This window comes from Somniosus microcephalus, chromosome 19, assembly GCF_052327205.1.
Source record: "Somniosus microcephalus isolate GS21.2 chromosome 19, FLI_Smic_1.0, whole genome shotgun sequence".
Lineage (NCBI taxonomy): Eukaryota > Metazoa > Chordata > Chondrichthyes > Squaliformes > Somniosidae > Somniosus > Somniosus microcephalus.
Genome location: NC_141005.1, coordinates 37,798,849 through 37,822,188, shown reverse-complemented (window position 1 = coordinate 37,822,188; position 23,340 = coordinate 37,798,849). Strand labels below are relative to the sequence as shown.

The 23,340-nt window shown below is 40.5% G+C and overlaps 1 protein-coding gene across 2 annotated transcripts in view; it reads right to left on the bottom strand.

Moving 5' to 3' along the window:
* Positions 1 to 5,815: 5,815 nt before the first annotated feature.
* anapc7 (anaphase promoting complex subunit 7) overlaps positions 5,816 to 23,340 on the bottom strand; it is a 51,892-nt gene continuing 34,367 nt past the window's right edge. For both annotated transcript variants that reach the window (XM_085961590.1, XM_085961589.1), the window contains 8 exons: positions 22,711 to 22,822; positions 21,082 to 21,235; positions 20,060 to 20,202; positions 19,589 to 19,706; positions 16,383 to 16,579; positions 11,715 to 11,939; positions 8,555 to 8,705; positions 5,816 to 7,124 (listed from right to left, as the gene is read on the bottom strand). In XM_085961590.1, the coding sequence (XP_085817716.1) occupies positions 6,935 to 7,124; positions 8,555 to 8,705; positions 11,715 to 11,939; positions 16,383 to 16,579; positions 19,589 to 19,706; positions 20,060 to 20,202; positions 21,082 to 21,235; positions 22,711 to 22,822 (1,290 nt within the window). In that variant the 3' untranslated portion in view covers positions 5,816 to 6,934. The remainder of the gene's footprint in view (positions 7,125 to 8,554; positions 8,706 to 11,714; positions 11,940 to 16,382; positions 16,580 to 19,588; positions 19,707 to 20,059; positions 20,203 to 21,081; positions 21,236 to 22,710; positions 22,823 to 23,340) is intronic.

The following is a 23,340-nucleotide window of genomic DNA, read 5'->3' as shown; positions in this document are numbered from 1 at the left end:
CAAGAAAAAACATTCTGCAAGACTACAACAACAACTTTATATAGCACCTTTAACATAGTAAAACATCCCAAGGCACTGACAAGGTAAATGTCAGGAAACAAACTCAACCTATATATTACAAGCAAAGGCTGGATGTACCATACAACCTGTGCTCTTGGAAGTTTGTAACAAGTGCATTGCAACAATCATAATGGTCTAAGGTAGAAAGAATTACAATAGTAACAATTAACAGTTACCATTTAATTACTTATGCTTTTAAACTTTATACAAAGAAAACCTCCACTGTGCTAAATAGCCCAACTCAGTTTTTTGTAAGGAGGTACTGCTGGTGGTGCTTGCATACCAAAGATTAAACTGGAGCACTTGAGAATCACGTTTCTTACCCATTGGTTGAAGGCAACATCCCTATTTATTTTGGTCAGTTCGGGATCTAAAATACCCCTGAAAGTGTACAAAGCTCATACACTTAAAACTGTGCCATTCGGAACAGATTTATAAAGAACCAGTGTGTGTTACAGCCATAGTGTGCTTCAAAATATACTTTCACTTTACTTTCAGGTAGTCATCTAAAACTGAGTTTATGTTTATGCACAGACGTTACAAAAACTATTGAACGGAGACACCAACTTAGAGATCAAATCTTTCTGGACTCTTTGAATCTGCTTTCAAAATTGTCCAATAGAGGTTGTGCACTACAGAAATGTGGATTATTGGTAAAGCACAGGATCTGTTACAAGTGTGACTCTTGCAAGTACAGTCAAAAATAGATCGTTGAAGCTAAGAAACACCCTTTTTCAGTTCAAAACAAAGTAATTCTATTGCAAAACATATCTGCTACATTTCTAATACAATATAACTTGCGAAATATACAAAATATTTGATTTTCCAACATTGAGTAATCCTAACTGGTATGCCGAGATTTGATATGCAGTCTCCGATTTCCACAACAGCTTAAACAATACAGCAACTTGCCGATTACAACTTTATTGAAGCAATTCATCTGACATGAGTTTAAGATAGTTTACACATTATTGATACTTAGATATAAGCATCAGCTACATTTGTAATACAATTTAGGTATAAGTAGTAGCATTCTTACCTGTAAGTCAGGTGGTTGTGGGTTCAAACCCTACTCTAGGGACTTCAGCACAAAATCCAGACTGACACTTTAGTGCAGTATTGAGAGAGTGCTGCACTGTCGGAGATGCCATCTTTCAGAGGAGACTTTAAACTGTGACCTCAGCTGCTTGTTGAGGTGGATGTAAAAGGTCCAATGATACTACTTGATGAGGGGCAGGAGCAGTGTCCTGGCCAACATGCATTCCTCAACCACCGTGGCTAAAGAACAGATTATCTGGTAAATTGTTTGTGGGGCCTTGCTGCGTGCAAATTGGCTTCTGTATTTCCCTACATTCTAACACTTCAAAATATCTCATTGGCTGTGAAGCATTTTGGGAGACTGAGCTCATAAAAGATGCCAAATAAATGCAAGTTCTTTCTTTAATTAATTTAGAAAACCTGCTCGGCTCAAAGGGCCGAGTTTCCGCTCGTTTGGCAGAATTGGCTGAATTAGTGCAAAAGATCGGGGAATTTTAAACGTAAGTGGGTTAAGCCAAAATCCACTCATTCATGTTTTCAGCAATCTTTTACGCTAGTTTAAGATTCAATTAATCCGAATAAGGCCCCACCCCAAAACTGCCCACACCTCCAGGTCAAAATTGCGAGTTTCTGCCATTTGCGCTCGTTTGGGAAGGCTCTTCAAATTGTGCTAATTTTCTTGGGCACAGAGGCATGTTTTAAAAAAGTTATCAAAATATATTTAATTTACTAAGAAACTGGTGTACACCAATGAAATTATTAAATGGTTCAGTATAGTTTCTTTAGTCATTTTCAGTGATTTTAAATCAGGTTACTCATGGGTGGAGGACTAGATACTTATTAAAAATGCTTATTTTTGGTAATAAGCCCATTTTCAACTGTATTAATAAAACCGCACCAGGTTATCATTCTTAAATACGTCAAGGAATACTTTATAATGGAAAGAAAAAAAAATTACATTCTATTACATTGCCCGATTGCACTGTTTCATTAAAGACTTTACGTTTGTGATTATGCAAATGATTTTATCGGAAACTTGAACTGTAACCTAACCAGGATGATTGAGCACATTTTGGGCAATTACCCGAAACACCCCCGTTCTTTTATTTGTTCACTTTTCCCATCTCTATCTCCAAAATCTTTTTCAGAGTTATTCACAATTATAAAAGATTTTTATTTTTTCCTTTCCTGGTGGATTGTTAGCTTTTGTTGAAGCTACTGCAGTGTAGCACTGCAACACTCCCCAAATATCAAATAGTCATTGACCAGGACCTTGAGCAAGTGGACATTTTGCATGGTCTGGGCCTGGCTAACTGACCGACTACAGGCCCAATGAATAAGCCCAGTCCATATAATGCACTTCATAAATTGCCCCTTCAGTCTCAGTGCTAACATCAATCTCTCTCAGCAACATAAAAAAACAGCATCCTCAACATCTAAGTCAGGAGTGGAACCAGGAGAAAGCAGCGCCAGAGGTAGACTGCAAAAAGACAGTGAAGGATTATATGGTCAATCTATTTGAAGGTGAGCTAAAACGTCACGGAACATAATGAGATAGGAAGCCAGTTAGTCACACAATGTAATGGGTTACATTTATCAGTACAATCGCAGTAGTGTGGGTGAGCAGAAATCAGATTAACGCCCGAATAAGGAGCGTAGTTGTAAGGAAACATGTTTCAGCACTTCGGAGAGGAAGAGGTTTGTGATGAGGCAATAGTTGGAGTGAAAATGTTTAGAGCGGGTTTCTTGAGGAGGGAGTGGCAACTGCAGCTTTGAATGAGATGATGAACGTGGGGCAAAGAAGCTAGGTGGGTCAGGAGCTCAGTTAAGAAAATATTGAAGGAACAGGTGGTAGGCTTCATGGACAGAAGAGTGACAAAATTTTTTGAGTTATATAAAAAAAAACTCTATTTGGATTTTCCCTGCTGCTTGCAACTCACCATAATTAACTGTAAATGTTCAACCAATTATCACTGCACTCTGGATATTGTACTTCTACAGGAATAGGATGTTTAACTACAACTCATTTAATTGTGTTTGGTTTTTTTAAGCTCTATGTACACACTGACCTGAGTAAAGAAATGAAATGACAGCAAAAGCAGTTTGATAAATCATGGTTTTAAGTAATTGATTGATTTGTAGCAGGTATTGATGATTAGTATGGGTGGGGTGGGGGGGGGGGCAGAAAATTGAGCAAATGACCAGCAGGCTGGTTTTGCGAGTTGCTGATGTATGATTGGTTAGAAAATTTACCAGTCTATATTTGGGAGAAGTAGCACAGTTAACTAAATAGATAGTTATTCAAATAAGTTAACAGATACTTTGAAACACACTCAAAGCAAGACTTTTGATTATATAATTTGGCACACTAAAGTTACTTCAAACACCATGGGCTAGATTTTGCCAGCCGAGACGAGTTGGGGCGGGACTGCTGCCTTCTGGGTTCTAGTCCTGCCCCCAGTGACGTCCGATGAACCCACGCTATTTTCCCTGGATTGGCCTTAAGTCCGCCCTGCGGGTTTACCAGCCAATTAAGGGAAAGCCTTACGCAGAGTGAACACACGAAAGGCTACTGGACCGGATAGCATCCCTGGACGGGTACTCAAGGAATGTGCTGATCAGCTGGCTGATGTCTTCACCACCATCTTCAACCTGTCATTGGCCCAGGCAGTAGTCCCTACATGCTTCAAGACCGCCACCATCATTCCTGTGCCTAAACAAGCGGCTGTGATGTGTCTGAACGACTATCGACCTGTCGCACTCACACCCATCATAATGAAGTGTTTCGAGAGACTGGTCTTAGCCCACATCAAAGCCAGTGTTCCTGCCTCCCTTGACCAACACCAGTTTGCCTATCAGGCAAACAGATCAACGGAGGATGCAATCACTACTGCTCTACACTCGGCACTGAATCACCTAGATGGTAAGGAGACCTACATCAGAATGCTGTTCATAGACTACAGCTCAGCATTCAACACTATCGTCCCCAACAAGCTGGCCACCAAACTCCACACTCTTGGCCTGAACACTTCCCTCTGCAACTGGACCCTGGACTTCCTAACAAACAGACCCCAGTCTGTCAAATTAGGCAACCACACCTCCCCCCCGCTGACCCTGAACACGGGGGCCCCACAAGGATGTGTGCTGAGCCCCCTCCTCTACTCCCTCTTCACCCACGACTGTGTGGCTGTTCATGGTTCCAACACCATCATCAAGTTTGCAGATGACACCACGGTAGTAGGCCAGATCACCAACAACGATGAGTCAACCTACACGGAGGAGGTCCAGCATCTCGTGAAGTGGTGCGCCGACAACAACCTGGCCCTTAACACCAAGAAAACAAGGAAATAATCGTGGACGTCAGGAAGTCCAAAGGCGGAAGTCACACCCCCATCCACATCGATGGGGCAGAGGTGGAAAGGGTGGCCAGCTTTAAGTTCCTCGGAGTCCACATCACGGAAGACCTCTCCTGGTCCCTCAACACCTCCTCTCTGGTGAAGAAGGCCCAGCAGCGCCTATATTTCTTGAGGAGGCTGAAGGGATGTAATCTGTCACCCCCGATCCTCTCTAACTTCTACCGCTGCACTATAGAGAGCATCCTGACAAACTATCACGGTATGGTACGGCAGCTGTAGCTCCCATGACCGGAAAGCCCTGCAGCGGGTAGTCAAAACTGCCCAACGCATTACCGGCACCCGGCTACCGACCATAGAACATATATATCAGAAACGCTGCCTACGGAGGGCACGGTCCATCATCAAAGACTCTACCCACCCCAGCCACAGTCTGTTCGCCCTCCTACCATCTGGAAGACGCTACAGATGCATTCGCACCCGTACGACCAGATTTAGGAACAGCTTCTTTCCCAGGGCTGTCATCCTACTGAACTCCACAAATAAACACTAAAGCCTGCACATCTGCCAATGCACTTTATTTGGTCATATTTATGCTAATATATATGTACAAATGTATGTTGAAATGTTTAAGTGTCCTAATCCAAATTGTACACTCTCGGGAGCCGCAAGCCTACATTTCGTTGTACTGCACTTGTGCACTAACAATGACAATAAAAGTTGATTTGATTTGATTTTGACAGATGACGTCAACGTACGACGCTTCATCTGTCTCAAAATTTTTGACAGCTGAATTGTCAGCGTTCGACAGCTGAGAAGCTGTCTAACACTGACCTCTCCTCAGCAGAAAGCAGATAGCTGCTGCATCTGAGAATGCAGCAGCCACTCTCTCATCCCTGCCGCTGAGATGAGGCACCTCCGGATCCTCAACGGTTGAAGCCTGCAGAAAGAAGCAAAGGTAAGGAAACTTTTTCCAACTCTTTACACTCACCTCTCATACTTACTTGTCCACACTTGCACCCATCACTCACCTCAACATCTGTCATTTCAACCCCTCTCGCCCCCGCAGACCCACTGCTCACCTCGCTGACCCTGGCAAGGTTTGCAGCTGTCAGGAAGCCCGCAATTGCAGGCGTAAAGTGGGGAAAAGCCTGGTAGTTAACAGGCAGTTAATTGGCTTTAATCCCCTTCCCAACTCGGGGACCCGCCTCACAGTAAGATGGCACGGAGGCGGGTTGGGAGTGGGGTCGGTACCCGCTCCCAGTTTCTGCCATTTTCCTGGCAGTCCCGCCTCCTCAGGGCTGGGAAAATTCCCCCATGTAATTCACTTCTGTGACCAAAAAAGATGAGAAGCTACTAACAAAGAAGGACATTATTTTTTATTTAAAGGAAAAAATACGTGCATTTCATATACAATGATGCTCACAATGGCTGTGTATACATTGTATACATTTTTAATTAGTACAGCAAAATTTTATTCTACCTTCACATACTTTACAAAATACACAATACAGTTATCAAAACATTATGTTCTTGCAAGAACTGGCTGGTGAGAGTACACACACAGAACATCACAGCTATCAAAAATATTTAATACAAACAATAAGTTATGGGATCCACGATGTTTAGCGAAGTTGGGTGCAGCCGTGTGCAGAATTTAATTCTTGCGTGCTGCAAAAAGAGAGTTAGCCAATAACAAATACTACAGAGCAAATGTTCAAGTAAATCCTGGTGTTAATAACGTAAAAGTCCAACAGGTCAGAGAGTCAAAATCTATTCTAGATGTGGCGTTGAAAAAACAATGGTGTCAATGCGAGTCAATTGAAAGAGGGAGAAGAACAATTCAAAATTAAACTGAAGGTAGTAAACATTTTAAATCGCTGAACACAACTTTAATAAGAAATCCATCACTTGTTGTTTAAAATTTTTCAGGATTCACTTTTTTTTTTTTTTTTAAATATCCCTTTCCTTGGCCACCCTAGGTTAGATTTTAAAGCTTTCATGAATGAAAATATTAGTAAAATATTTCAGTATCCAGAGTTTAGTTTGGTTTGAATTTAAGCAATCCCTTCACCCAAAACATTAGGTTCACTGTGTAGCTTTCATCAATTTGAAAAATGAACTCTCAAATTGAAATATGTAAATTATAAGCAACACTTATCAAGAATATTTCACACAAGCCCAGTCTAATGTCACTGCATCAGTTAACTGGTCTGAATAAACATTATGGAGAGAGGAAGGGTACTTTTGTAAAGCAATAAAATCAAATTTGTACAAAGATGTACAGTTACAGTAGAAATATAACTTGTGAAATAAAAGTTAAGATTCCTGACAATGTATTTTCCTCTGTATTATGAAGCAATGATTATAATTAGTTATAAAATCCAACCCATCTGGGTAACAGAAGAAGCATGGATTCCAAACATGTCAGTTCATTTGAAAAGGCCCACAAGTCATTATTTGTGAGGATTTCAATGCTTGTCTCACTGCATGCCGAACCACTGTTCTTGGTCTGCCCACTGTGCAGTCTCACTGTCACTCCCCTCCAGGTCCCCCTCTTCTCCACTACCTTCCATGTCATCCACATCCTCCTCTTGCGCTGCCTCAGTCTGACTTTCTTCCTTCTCCATCTTCTGCATTCCCTCTAAAGACTTCTGATCATTGGGATCCATGCTGTAAAATGGAAAATAAGTTACTGACCAATTACTTCTAGAATTACTACTTTCTGGAAAAGAGTATGTTCCAATCCTACTGGCATTGCCATAAGATGCAGATCTCAGCACAGAAGTTTGGAGGAAGGAGAAAAATCAAGATATATTGATTAAAGTTGAAGGCTTCAAATGTCTGTAATCAGGGATAGCTTCAGAATATACAATAAAAAGTAATAATGACCAAAAGCAACAAATTTAGTGTTATTTCAAGTAAGTTACTCTGTTGTAAAGAATTTAAGCACACATTAAAAGGCATGTGTTGGATCATGAGCCAGTTGCAAAACTTGTAGTCCTGGTGTCTGAATACAAATAGCACTGATCAGAACAAAGCAAACTCCTTAAAGATGTGGGTATGGTTTACCCCAAAAGGACATTAATCCAGGAATGAAGGTAGCAAAAAGAACCAATTCCTTTTCTGCCCTAAAAGGGAATCCCTCTCTTTCCCACCCCCACCCAGTTTGATTTTTTTTCCCCCCTTTACCCTTCTCAAGATGGCAATTTATGCTGTTATGGCTCTATGGGTGGCAATAACTCTCTACTACCTTGGACCAAGATTCACATTAGAGCCTAGGAAATGAATGTCAGTAGGCTGTTCAGCTGTGGGAGTCATTATAGCCAAGCCTGACGCTGTCCTCATGACATAAAAAGAAAGACTTGCATTTATACAGTGCCTTTCACAACCACCGGATGTCCCAAAGTGCTTTACAGCCAATGAAGTACTTTTTTGAAGTGCAGTCACTGTTGTAATGTAGGAATTCACACAAATGCATCTCGGGACCACTAGACAGTGATCAAGAAGACAACACTCTGGCTAATATTCCCTACTTCAGTTTGTGGACACCAAGGCCAGATGTGGCACCTCACAGCTACCTTAGCGGACATCAACAAACTAAGCACAAACCAGAAAACGAACCAGAACCGTTCTGGTACATAACTAGAAAAATCTCAATTTTCTGAATAACAGGAAAAAAATTACAAAAAAAAATAAATCTTGATTTTGATTACTGAATACAAACATAAAATGAAACTGTTGTTGTGGTACATCCCAGTGGACTGATCCCTTCAGTGGTTAAGACATGGATTATGCCTGTGATCTTTCTCATACTGAATTCCTTACTTACACCTCTGTAGGGAGGTATATAGCACAGGCCAGACAGTCCCACAAGGAGATGGGATCATTCCAGGCAGCTCAAAGCAGCAGAGCAGACACCCTTAAGAATATCATGAATAAGTAAGACAACCATTAAAAAGAAAAACAAGCACAGTTTAATCACAGGCAATAAGTCATATTTGCTTTATGTACAACAACAACTTGTATTTGTATAGCACCTTTAACGTAGTTAAACATCCCAAGTCGCTTCACAGGAGTATTAGAAGACAAAAAATTTGTACCTTAATGCAATGCTGTACTGGTCCATTGCTTCCTGGTAATCACTTACAGCTACGAGAAAATCGCCAAGCATCCGATGTAGAACACAAACACTCTGATTTGCCAGTGCATTTCTCAGAAGAGCTATACCTTCTTCATACTTCTGTTCTCGACCTAGTGAGTTAATGAGATTTTGGAAACCATGGCAGTAGTCTTCAAATATTCAAAGTACAGAATATAAAAAGTTACTTTAGTTATAGTAGGATCTTCATACCACCCTTCAATTTCCCCAGGCACTGCACCAGTTTTCAGGCTTTTGCAGCTTTCAAACTGACCACTAGGTGGTGTAGTGGCTCATTTGCTCTAATTTTCCTTTCCCATCTTTGGATAAGCATTTTGCTTCAGCCTCTCCCAGACAGATTGACTGATATTAAGAATTAAACATTTTGTGAATTCAGTCTTCTTGTACCATGAATTAGTACCTCAAGATTTTATTATTTGAAAACATAAAAACAGAAGAAATAGGAGCATGATTCAGCCCCTCGAGCCTGCCCCGCCATTCAATAAGATCATGGCTGATCTGATCTTGGCCTCAACTCCACTTTCCCGCCCAGACCAGAGCACCAAACCTCCCATTTAACTTAAAAAATACACTAAAATTTAGTCTATAAAACAGATATTCTATTAGCATAATGGTAACTATTACCAAAATTAGGCAATTAAATCATGCAATATTTCTAAATATATTTATATATATTCCAGAAGAGTTTAAGCACAGAAGAAAAAAAAATCAGATTCCATTCTGGTAAATACTTGTTTTAAGTCTTATTTATTGAATAATTTGTCTTTACCAGTCATGTACCTTATCACAAAACTTCAGGAGTATACATTAAATTATGACTTAAAAAAAATTGATATAAAGCAACACAAAGCTAGTTTGGACATTTTTCCATTAGCATTTGTAAATCAACTTCCCAGAATACCTTGTAAACACCTTTCCATTTGATGGCAGCACCAAACTGCCATCGACTGCTGCCTGGTTAAAGTGGTCACAAGGTAGTTAGTTGCTTTAGAAAATGGAAACAAATTCTAGGCAGCTGTTTCAAGCAAAATGCAAGCTGCATGCAAGGTTTCCTTTGTAATTTCTCCAAAATCGCTAAAGAGAAAAACACCAAAAATTTAAACGGAGGGCACAGCATGAGGCTTTGACAAAACTAATTTTAATTCAACTCGCCACGCCCTCCTCCATTTGTGTCAAAATGTATTGTTAGACGAGCTGTGGAAATTCTCCAATAGCAGGTAGAATGTCCAGGTTTTTTTTTCCACAAAGTGTTCATAAATGCAAATTACATTCTAAAGGGACAAATTATATAAGATTCCACACACATTTGCAGGCACTACCTGTCAACTTTTTCCAGTATAATTCCTATTCCTACATTTATAATGGAATCTACCCGTGTGAAACTGGTCAGGCTGTAATTACACCCCCGCACCCGGATGAGGTGTTGCAGCACAACCACTGGCAGGAGACTGTAATTACATCATGACAAGCTTTACAAAGGCAGTTTCCATTATAAACATAGACATAGGAATTTATAATGGAAATGAAAAAACTATGACTTTAAAATGGGAACTGAATTACAGCTGTATGCCCGGATCCAATTACCTCCCATCCATAACTGCACTTCACCTGAAGACATTTGCTCTCGACTCCCCCCGTGCAACATCGTGAGCAATTGATTAGTTAGTACATATAAAATGTTACCAAGTATTACAAAGTATTTACAGCACAGAGACAGGCCATTTGGCCCAACAGGTCCATGCTGGTGTTTATGCTCCACACAAACCTCCTCCTACCCCAACATATCCTTCTATTCTTTTCTCCCTCATTGCTTATCTAGCTTCCCCTTGAATGTATCTATACTATTCGCCTCAACTACTCCCTGTGGTAGCGAGTTCCACATTCTTGGCACACTCTGGGAAAAGAGGTTTCTCCTGAATTCCCCATTGGATTTACTAGTGACCATCAGATTTATGGCCCCTAGTTCTGGTCTCGCCCGCAAGTGGAAACATCATCTCTACGTCTACCCTATGAAACCCTTTCATAATCTTGAAGACCTCTATTTGAAAGAATTTCTTCTAACTTCTTTCGTTTTTGGGTCAGTCTAGGCTTAGTGGTAGCATTCCTTCCTTTGAGTCAGAAGCTCACCACGGACTTGAGCACATGATCTAGGCCAACACTTCAGTGCAGTACTGAATAGTGGAGGTACCGTCTTTCCTATGAGGTGTTACATCGAGGGCCTGTCTGATATGCTCAGGTGGATGAAAAAGATCTCATGGCACTATTCAAAGTAGAGTGGGGGAGTTTTCCCGGTTTCCTGGCCAACATTTATCCCTCAATCAACACAGACTAACACAGGTTAACTAGTCATTCATCTCACCACTGAATGTGGGTGTTTGTTGTGTGAAAATTGGCTGCTCCATTTGCCTACAAAGCAAATCACCACACTTCAAAAGTAATTTATTAGCTGTAAAGCACGCCTTGCTACATCTAGAGGAAGTGAAAGGCGCTATATAAATACAACTTCTTTCTATTAATAATCCTCAATCTATGCCTGCTGGTTACTAATTTACCAACTAGCAGAAACTAGCTTTCAAAACCATTCATAATTTTGAAAACCTCTGATTCTCCCTTAACCTGTGTGTATGATAAAAGCCTCAATGTTTCAAACTTTTCTTAATAACTATAAATCTCATTCTTGGTACCTTTGTGTTGAATCTTTACAGTACCTTTTCCATCGTTCTAATATCCTTCCTATAATAGGGTGCCCAGAAATACACACTATATTCTGACTGTGTCCTAACTAATATCTTGTACATATTCAACATCACTTTCTTATTTTTATAATGGAATGCCCCTATGAAAAAAACATTTGCGATTGAGGGCACAAACTGATGTCCATCGATGGAGCACAAAATAAATGTACTTTCCCTTCTCCCCTAATTTCTATGACAACATGGGATTAAAGCTATACTTGAAATTATATCAAACTAAAGTCCATAAAATGCATTAGAAAATTAAGTTTTAGTATATTATCATTGTTTAAAATCATTAACATAATTTAATTATAATTTTTTCTAATACACATGTAACAATATAAATTACAGACAAATATAACTTACTCAAAAGTTCTGCCTTTTTGACCACTGCTTTCAGGTAATCAGATTTCTGGGCTAGAGCTTTATCCAGCAGTGTTCTTGCTTTCTCTTGTGTCATTGGGTCTTCCAAGCATACAGTGGCAAAAAGCGTCAAGGTCTGGGCATTTGGACCCAGTGTTTTGAAGACATTATTCGCCATCACCATTGCTTCACGTATGCTGTTTGAAGCCAAATAGCATTCAACTAGACCTGCAGATACAAAGTGAAAAGATGGTGTAGCTAGGACTTTGGGAAAAATAGTTAAAAGTTAAAATGGCAAGCAACATAAGAAAGTGTTAAAGAAAATGTTTAACTTTGTAAAACTATGTTTTGAAAATACAACAGGTTATGTATTTAAACTGGGACAAAAGCTCCCTTATGAGACATTTAAAAAAACTAGGGCAGTATTCACTAGAACAGAGAAGGTTAAAAGAAGGGTAAGATTTACCAGGTGTTCAAAATTACAAAAAGGGTTTGAGAAGGTAAATACTGATCAGTGAAACCAGAAACAAGTCACTTCAACTTTAGATTAGTACTAGAAGCATAAAGGGAAGGTTAGAGTTTTTTTCCACGCAGGAGGTTATTAAGAATATGCAATATATACAGCTACTGAAGTCAAGTGAAGAAGGAATTAGATAAACATTGGAAGAAAAATATCAAAGTTGCAGGGAAAGAACAGGATTTAGGATAGGGCAGGTAGCTCTAATGTGGAGATAGCACAACCAAAATGTGCTAAACAACTTCTCTTCTGTGCTGATATCCCTGTGTTTCTTTATAATAGCAACAAGCCCGTTATTGTCACTCAACAGCAACAGCTGCTTTTCCTGAAGCCAACAAAACAATGTCTGTTTTTTTTTTTCCCATGTGTGTTTATTAAAAGAACTTTATTATATACACTAGTCGATCTCGTGCACTGTTGAACACCAGAAGCGGAGACTAAGTCAAATCTTCAGGTAAGGCACGGTAAGAAAGTTGGGCATAATGGGACCAAGCTATCTCTGATCACTTCCTCGTATCCCTCACCACTTTAAGGGGATGGGGGAAGTGGTTGCATGGCTTTCAGCAGTGAAAGCATTAAGGGGAGGGGTGGGGGAGTGTGTGGAGGATGAGGAGAAAGCTGGGGGTGGGTGGTAAATGGAGAGCATGGGAGAGGGGATAGAGAACCCTGAACACCATTTATTGAGGGGAAAAAAAGGGTTCCTAGAAAAAAAGTGTTTTAAATGTTCTTTACAGATGGGGAAAAATCTGTATGAAAGAAAAACTGAACAGGGCCAAGCCCACAGAGTCAGCAGGTATCAGGAAGGAGCACACACAGTGCAGAAGGGTGGGGAGACTGTCACATTGGTGGGTGGGATCAAAGCAGCATCCAGCACGTATCAGCTGGGATAGAGTGGCTCAGATTATCAATCCTGAAGGCAGCAGTGGCTGAAATTGTTTTAAATTAGCTTCGGCATAGAGCCAGTGGCAGAGTTGCTGCAGTTAGAACAATACGTTGTGGAACCAACCAGGGAACAGGCTATTTTAGATCTGGTAATGTGCAATGAGACAGGATTAATTAATGATCTCATAGTAAAGGATCCTCTAGGGAAGAGTGATCATAACATGATAGAATTTAACATTCAGTTTGAGGGTGAGAAACTTGGTTCTGAAACTAGTGACTTAAACTTAAATAAAGGCAATTACAAGGGTACAAAGACAGAGATGGCTAAAGTGAACTGGGAAAATAGATTAAAAGGTAAGACAGTAGATAAGCAGTGGCAGACTTTTAAGGAGATATTTCATAACTCTCAACAAAGATATATTCCAGTGAAAAACAAAGACTACAAGAAGGATGAACCATCCGTGGCTAACTAAGGAAGTTAAGGAGGGTATCAAATTGAAAGAAAAGACATACAATGTTGCAAAGATTAGTGGTAGGCCATAAGATTGGGAAATTTTTAGAAACTTTCAAAAGGATGACTAAAAAAATAAGAGGGAGAAAATAGATTGAGAGTAAACTAGCAAGAAATATAAAAACAGACAGTAAGAGCTTTTACAAATATATAAAAAGAGAGAGTAGCTAAAGTAAACGTTGGTCACTTAGAGGATGAGACTGGGGGATTAATAATGGTAAACAAGGAAATGGCAGAGACTTTGAACAAATATTTTGTATCAGTCTTCATGGTAGAAGACACTAAAAGCATCCCAATAATAGTGGAAAATCAAGGGGCAAAAGGGAGGGAGGAACTTAAAGCAATCTAGAGAAAAAGTACTAGGCAAACTAATGGGACTAAAGGCTGACAAGTCCCCTGGACCTGATGGCCTGCATCCTAGAGTCTTAAAAGAAGTGGTTGCAGAGATAGTGGATGCATAGATTGTAATCTTCCAAAATTCCCTAGATTCTGGAACAGTCCCAGCGGATTGGAAAACCGGAAATGTAACGCATCTATTCAAGAAAGGAGGGAGACAGAAAGCAGGGAACTATAGGCCAGTTAGCCTAATATCTGTCATTGGGAAAATGCTGGAATCCATTATTAAGGAAGTAATAGCAGGACATTTAGAAAATCATAATACAATCAAGCAGAGTCAACATGGTTTTAGGAAAGGGAAATAGTGTTTGACAAATTCATTAGAGTTCTTTGAGGATGTAACAAGCAGGGTGGATCAAGGGGAACCAGTAGATGTAGTGTATTTGGATTTCCAAAAGGCATTCGATAAGGTGCCACATAAGAGGTTACTGCACAAGAAAAGAGCTCATGGCACTGGGGGTAATATATTAGCATGGATAGAGGATTGGCTAACTAACAGAAAACAGAGAGTTGGGATAAATGGATCATTTTCAACTTGGCAAACTGTGACTAGTGGGGTGCCACAGGGATCAGTGCTGGGGCCTCAACTATTTACAATCTATATTAATGACTTGGATAAAGGGACAGAGTGTACTGTAGCCAAATTTGCTGATGATACAAAGATAGGTGGGGAAGCAAGTTGTGAGGAGGACACAGAGTCTGCAAAGGGATATAGATAGGTTAAGTGAGTGGGCAAAAAATTGACAGATGGTGTATAATGTGGGAAAATGTGAGGTTATTCACTTTGGTAGTAAGAATAGAAAAGCAAAATATTATTTAAATGGAGAGAGACTACAGAATGCTAAGGTACAAAGGGGTCTGGGTGTCCTCGTACATGAAACACAAAAAGTTAGCATGCAGGTACAGCAAGTAATTAGGAAGGCAAATGGAATGTTGGCCTTTATTGCAAGGGGGCTGGAGTATAAAAGTAGGGAAGTCTTGCTACAACTGTACAGGGCGTTGGTGAGGCCACACCTGGAGTACTGCATACAGTTTTGGTCTCCTTATTTAAGGAGGGATATACTTGCATTGGAGGCAGTTCAGAGCAGGTTCACTAGGTTGATTCCTGGGATGAAGGAGTTGTCTTATGAGGAAAGGTCGAGTCTATACACATTGGAGTTTAGAAGAATAAAAGAGGGGATCTTATTGAAACATACAAGATTCTGAGGGGGCTTGACAAGGTAGATGCTGAGAGGGTGTTTCCCCAGAGTGGAGAGTCTAGAACTAGGGGGCATAGTCTCAGGAGAAGAGGTCGGCCATTCTCTCCAGTGGGTCGTGAATCTTTGGAATTCTCTACCCCAGAGAGCTGTGGAGGCTGAGTCATTGAATATATACAAGGCGGAGATAGACAGATTTTTGAACTACAGGGGAATCAAGGTTTAGGGGGAACAGGCAGAAAAGTGGAGTTGAGGCCAAGATCAGATCAGCCATGATCTTATTGAATGGCGGAGCAGGCTAGAGGAGCCGAATGGCCTACTCCTGCTCCTATTTCTTATGTTCTTGTGCACCGACTTATGAAACCGTGACTAGTGGAGGGGGAAAACTGGTGGACAACCGTGGAAGAAACAGATGTAGGGAGGAGAGAGCAGATCGCCATCAGAAGCTATGGTAAAAGCATGCAGGGGCTATAGAGAGCTGAGCAGGTCCGAGACCAGCTCCTAGCTGGGTGAGATAGGAGGGAGAGGCAGAGTGGGAGGCACAATATTCTACTAAAAACAATAGAGTGGGGTGGGGAAGAGGAGAAAAATCTAAAAGGGAAAGAATATTAATATTGAAATAAAATCTAAAATGTAAAAGTTTAAAATCCAGTTTATAATGAATTTAACTTGTGAGCTGAGGAAAAACTCTTACCTCGTGGAGGGAGAAAAAGATGCATCAAAGCTGGAAAATGTCCTGAACATTTTGCTCTGTTGCCACCCAAAGGCCAGAGTCTGAAATTGCATGCAGGCTCAAAGCAATTCATTTAAAATATTTCAGTATCACTGGCACATTAATTGGAAAATGTTATTTAAAAAAGCTACAGACATCACAAGAACCGGGTTACATACGAATGTTAACAGGTGTTTGTGGATATAAAGGATCGGATAAGTGGTGGCATTGTTTCTTGAGCCGCCCAGGGCCACCGAACTTCTGATCTCACTGTGAAAGGGCGCAACATCAAATAATATAGCAGTGAGCAACAAAACAAGAGTTCTAAGCTATTCTGTGCTGCCTCTATTTATACGTGGATTTTATAAACAACTCCATTACATCCTTAGTATACAACTGCTGCAGAATTTAAGAAATTCATTATGCTGCCACAAGGGTATATTAATAAGTAACTTGCCTTCATAGCAATCCATTCTGCAGGGGGCGAGACGCATTGCTTCTCTGAAGTGTATGATAGCTTCCTGGATTCTGCCCAGGGCTCGCAAAGCGGCACCTTTTAATAGTAAGGCTTGCACGCTATTGCTATTCAACTGAATTGCTTTTGCTCCCAGATACAGCGCACGTGAATATCGTTTGCTGTACAAACACTGATACCTGCAGAGACAACAAGGCAAAGAAATGAATGACAGATACTGCTTCTAATATACTAAAATACATCCATTTGTGAGTGGCACTAGTAAATTCTTACTATTTTTTAATGCTTACCGCAGGAAGTCCACAGCATGGGCTGCATGGGCAGTTATAGTCTGGTTGTTTGGTTAGGTCACATCAGCTTCACAGTACAATTGCACTCAAATATGCGCTGGCTACAATGTGGGCTGGGCTGCACAGGTGCACACGAGAATTGCAGTGCCATAGTTTGGCTTAAATGTTATGTTTTAGCTGGGTGGACTGAGTCATGACGTTTTAGAGATCAGGAAAGCTCACGAGGTCCTGCAGATGCATTGGGCTCTGCATACTGACAGTGGGGGACAAAGGGAAGTTATTGGAAAGATTGAATGGGTATGCTTATGGGCAAGTTTGCAATCTTTTTCTTAATGTTGTATCTTGTGCTTATTCTATTATGTAAATTTTCTGCCCCTGCAATGTTACCTCTGGAGTCTTTCAAGGATCTATCTATGGCCCCACCTCCTCTTCATCTACATGGCATCTCTTGGCGACGTCATCTGCAGACATAGGATCAATGTCCACATGCGTGCTGACGACACCATATTTACCTTTTCATCACCTCTTTCGACCCCTCCACTGTCTGTGTCGTCAGACTGCTTGTCTGAAATCCAGTCCTGGATGAGCTGCAACTTCCTCCAGATAACCATTGGTGGGACTGAAGCCATCATCTTCAGCCCCCACGATGCTTCTATTCCCCTCCACTGCCACCATCTCGGGCTGAACCAGACTGCTCACAGGCTTGGAGTTCTATTCAACTCAGGGTTTCCGACACCATATCCACTCTATCAAAAAGACCAACTACTTCCACCTCCATAACACTGCCCGTCTCCGCCCCTACCATCTGTTGCTGAAACCCTCATCGATGCCTTGATCACCTCCAGACTCAACTATTCCAATGCTGCTCCCATCGGTCACCATCCATAAACCAGCTCATCCAAAACCGTATCCTTTTCTGCACTGTCCTGCTCACCATCACCCTTATCCTCATTGACATATGTTGGCTCCTAGTCCCCCAATTCCCATCCTCATGTTTAAATCCTTTTGTTCCCTTTCCCCTCCCCAGCTCTGTAACCACCTCCAACCCTTCACTTCCACCCCATCCATCAACTTATCCATTCATCTGACTCTCTGGCCTCTCTCTTCACCCCACCATTTACAGCCATGCTGTTTGCCGCCTAGGCCCCATGCTTTGGAATTCCCTCCTTAAGACTACTGTGCCTCTCCACCTCCCACTTTAAGAGCCTTCTTAAAAACCACATCTTCCATAAAACCTTATGGTGACTTCTAATATCACTTTCTTTGCCTCTGCATTCACTTTTTCTTTAAGCCTCTGAAGTGCCTTAGGTGCTCTTTCGATGTTAAAAGGTGCTATATAAATGCAAGTTGCTGTTACGAAATCACTGCTATTTTCAGCTACAATCACAAGGGACCATTTGTTCATTTATGATTTGCCATTTGTATTTAGTCAAGCCACAGTCACTTTATCTGCAACACTTCCAGGTTTTGCTTATTCCCCCCCCCGCCAAAAGTTCATTTGGTATTTGTGATCAAGAAAAAAGGGGTTACAAATATGAACTAATTAAACTAGCCCAGTGCTCAGAATTGCAGCACTGAGCACTATAATTAAAGTGCTTTGTCACGCCACTGATTAGATTTTATTCCATTGAATGGTCACACTAGAACTTGAAAAATGTTGGGTCCCAAGTAGGTCCCTTAATGAGGTGACCCAATTTATAATCTCTAGCCATCTCTATGAGCAGAGCGATAAAATAGAATTGGTAAAGTCTGAATAATCATTCAGCTGTTATACAGCACTCTCATTCACTATACCTTGCTACTTAAATCGAGGCCCCGTCTGCCCCCTCAGGTGGATGTAAAAGATCCCATGGCACTATTTCGAAGAGGAGTAGGGGAGTTATCCCTGGTGTCCTGGCCAATATTTATCCCTCAACCAATATAACAAAAACAGATCATCTGGTCATTATCACATTAGTGTTTGTGGGAGCTTGCTATGTGCAAATTGGCTGCCGCATTTCCCACATTACAACAGTGACTCCACTTCAAAAGTACTTCATTGGCTGTAAAGCGCTTTGAGACGTCCGGTGGTCGTGAAAGGCGCGATATAAATGCAAGTCTTTCTTTCCTTTCTTACTTGCAGCACTGTATTGCGCTGTGAAACAAACACACACACTCACTTTTGACAAGTAGCATAGGTCTCCTGTATAAATGTTTGACATCCTCCTTCACATACATGCACCACCCTGCTGTACAAATAGTGTACACCTTCCGCACGGTACACAAGTGTGTGTTGTTCAAGTCTTGATAAAAACAGAATCTTGATACAATTGCATGGCCAAAGTATTCCAGTGGTCAGTGTTTTACAGCTCAGTTATACAGAGCTGCTTTGTGAACACAACCAGTTTCTCATGGTCTCCAAATGGAGTGTCTGTGTTGCTCCAGATACTACCCACCAACATCAGTTTCTCCCTTTCAGAAATTCTCTCACACAGTTTAAAAAAAAATTCAGTTAATTTGGTCACAGTTTTGATGAACTAAAAGAAGAAAATTGCATTTATATAGTGCATTTAATGATCTCATTATGTCCTAAAGTGCTTTATAGCCAATGAAGTATTTTAGGAGTCATCACTGTTGGCACAGCTCTTGTACGCCTTCTAGCACCTGGGTCAAGATCAGCACAGACTACAGCTAGGAGAAGCTGGAAAATGATGCAGATATCAGGTACCTACAGGTCACCCATCAAGAAACCTGCGCATACAAAACAAGTGGAAACCTATGTAGCAATGTTGGCACCAACACTGCAGTCACAATTACCCGAATAGAAATCACCCATTGTACGATTAATCATGGTATTGCCAGGAAAAGGGATCATTTTGTTTCTTCCTGCAATAGTAAATTTTAAAACGCAATACCTACCCCGAGACAACCCATGGTTCTGCATGCTGATCAGAGATGTTGAATAAACGTCCACCTAAATTTTCGACATCCTCCAGTCGACCCTCACCTGCCAAAAGGTACCCATATACATCCATTCCTGAAGAGGAGCAAAAGTTTGAATGCAGAATTTACAGATAGTTCACTGTAATGTCATATGTGTTCCACAATTAATTCTAGATTTGCAAATGTTATACTGAAACTTGTACGCATCCAGTGAACATTAAGCAGAAATAAAAATATTGACTGTTAAACATTTATGTTTAAGAAATGTGCTCAGTTGAATAAGTCAATTTAACTCTCATCATGGTTTCAAACACAGCCGCCAAAACCTTCAGGTGTCCTCTTTAAAGTAAAATTAGAACTATAATTATTGAGTGAACAGATAAGCAGGTGATATCGCAAACAACTGGAAATTGCAAATGTATTGGTATCTATTTGTATGTTACTTACCCTTAATTATATATGGATCCAGCATCTGAGCCTGCTCAAACTTTAAGATGGCATTTTTGTTGTCACCCACTCTAAAATACAAGTCTGCTAGGCTTCCCATTAAATCCACATTATCCCGCAATAATGACTTCTTCTCTAAGGAGCTGTGGACATAAAAACAGTTGCAATAGAATACTGACTATTAATTATAGTGCAGGAATTGGAAAGCTACCACTTTAAAAAAAAAAAAAATCACTTTCTTGCCAACTTTCCTCCCTGGTGTTGACTCCTTCCTAAGATATGGTTCAATGGGTGCATTGCTCATGTGGCCACTTTTCAAATGAGAACAAACATGCACTCACTCACAATTCCTTTCACTGAAATCTCAATATACAATCTGTTTAGGCTCTCCAAAAATCTTGAACGATATAAATGATTCAAAATAAAACACAATGAAGCTTTACAACGGAATACGGCTCATGCATTACAACTATACTTGGGCTTAGGTGGGTTTAGAGCATAAAATTAAATGGAATAAAATGGGACAGCGTTTCTCCAAAAACTTATACCTTCAAAATGAAACTTCTGTCATTTCTTTCTCCCCTCCAGGACCTAATCTTAATTACTCCCTCTCAAATTACAAATAAAAACTGAAGGACCGTCAAGCTTTAAAGAGGCACAATCAACCTCAGCCAAGGAGGTGAACATTTCTTCTATTGAGATTGTCTAATAATGAACACATCCATATCAGTATTCAGGACTGAGGAGGATGCCAGTTAGCTCTCGCAAGTAAGCAGATTGCCTATTTTTCAGGTTACAGGCTGACAACTGGTCTCCAGAAATTATGCAGAAAAAAAACTTAGAGACAGTACTTTTTTTTTTTTTTTTTTAAAAAGGTAGTGGACATTTCAAATAATTTTCCAGAACAGAAATGTCCCCTTTAAGTAGAAGCATACATGAAACACCAACCAGAAGAGTAACGTTTTAATACACAAACACTGGAACAGTCATTCCACCCTCCCGCACAGCAAGCATCTCCTTACCAGATGGTGTTGATTGCTCTGGTGTTGTCACCAATGTGAACAAAAGCATATGCCTTGATCCAAACAGATAGCCAGTCCAGATTCGGAATACTTTGAATCACATTCATAGTCAGAGATGCTACCTCTGCACCCTTCACCGAAAGAGACAGCAGACCTGGATAAAAGAACAGGGCAGGACGCGAATAGTTGACTTATGGTTTGAAAGATTACAAACCAATTGAAAGATTACAAACCAATTGGATAGGATATTCTTGCATAATCATTTGAACACAGCACTCCTTGGCTTTCATCTTTTTGCATCCTTTGATATTTACATGCATGTTAGAGGATTTTTCTACACTGATCTTAAAAGATGATCATATATCTCTGCTGATCTCAAGATGGAATATAGGCTTCGATTAGTATCAGTGTTGATGTGGTGTTAAATTTAAATCTCATTTGGCTTCCTCTTTAGGAGAAAAAAATTCACCTAGATTAAACTAAGTATTAATGTACCTTCAATGTAACAAGTCATATTCTACAGTTAAGTTACAGTCCAGGTTTAGAGTTACTTCTTTAATGTGGTTCTGTTGGGAGATGGACTTGGACTTCAAGATAACCTTAACGACCTGAAGGCTCCCTAAACTAATGCTAATTGAATGGCCTACTTTCCAGACCATGCAGAAATCGTATGGAGGACAAAATAGTTCTCTTCAGTTAGATGCAAGCTCTTTGTCTTGGTAAATCAAATCTAATCTATTTTGGGACAAACAAGTAACAGAAATTATTAATCTACCCAATGAGAATGAGAAGAAAGCTCAACTGTACTTAGACAACAATTTGACAAAACCTTTATCTGCCCAGTGATGGAACAGTCTAGACCAAACTGCAGAGAAAACCATATATTCTAAGGTCGGCCTACTTCATTCCAGAGTGCATCCCTTAAAACATCAGCAAGATTTGACCCAGCTGTCAATCATCTTCAAGATCATAAACCAATCAATAGCATAAGATCTATAGTGCCCAAAACACCCTTCCATGCTTATGTGAGAAATAGAAGAGCAGCTATAGCTGTACATGAGCATTGAGCATTAGTCAGAATAAAAGAGAACGATCTAACCAAGTTTCCTTGCAGCAAAAAGATCAGCATTATAATCGTGGAAGAGCCAATTGAAAACTCCCAATTTCTAGAAGATGGATTGCCATGGCAAGAGTCGATGAAGCTAGTGTGAACCTCTTATTACAATGCATGTGCACTTCCCTCACTACTCCACGCATCATTCCTTCCATCACACTGGTTCCTTCCTAATCTACCCTTCTCCCACTAGTTCTCAGCCTCCATTTCTCCCTAGCTTGTCATTTGTACCAATAAGTAAACAACTACAACAACAGAAAATGCTGGAAATACTCAGCAGGCCAGGCAGCATCCGTGGAGAGAAAAACAGTGTTAATGTTTCAGGTCTGGGACCCTTCATCAGATGAAGGGTCCCAGACCTGAAACATTAACTCTGTTTCTCTCTCCACGGATGCTGCCTGGCCTGCTGAGTATTTCCAGCATTTTCTGTTGTTATTTCAGATTTCCAGCATCCGCAGTATTGTGCAATAACAACTACACTTGTTTGGTGCACAGGGATTTTAGAAAAATCCTACCTAGTATTGCATCCAAAGCCAGAGGACACTGTCGTAATACTTCCTTATAGCTGGTCACCGCCGACCTTTCCTGCCCTGCTTTCTTATACAGGTTTGCCAACATCATATTAATCTATATTATAAAAAAAAAAGTCAGTAACAAAAAAAACTTAAGGATTTACAGTCCTAGAATATTTCCAGCTAAAAGCAAGCAGAGGCATAGCAGCACATTTCTAGAGTGGTGAGATGCAAGTTCACTCCTGTGGCCCACCACTCTGCTGAGCTGCCATGAGCTGTGCAGACAGACTGAGTGGAGGCCTGAAGCTTCAGAAGGAGAGGGGAAAACTGGCAGGACAGTTGTCACAAGGTTTGCTTGTGTGCTTCTAGCAATCCACTCATGAATACACTAGAAATTGCTGGCAAGTCGTTTGCCTGTGCTCTCAGCCACAGTTGGTGTGTGGCTGGTGGAAGTCAGAAAGGGGAATGGAAGAAAACACCTGAAAAAGGAAAAATATGTTTACCCTATAGAAAAGTGGAGACTCTTTAAATGATGGAAGAGTACAAATGTTGTAAGAATTCATAAGATAAATGAGTCAATAGCAAATCCATGTTAAAATCTAACCAGGATGTCAAATCAACCTAGTTTGAGCT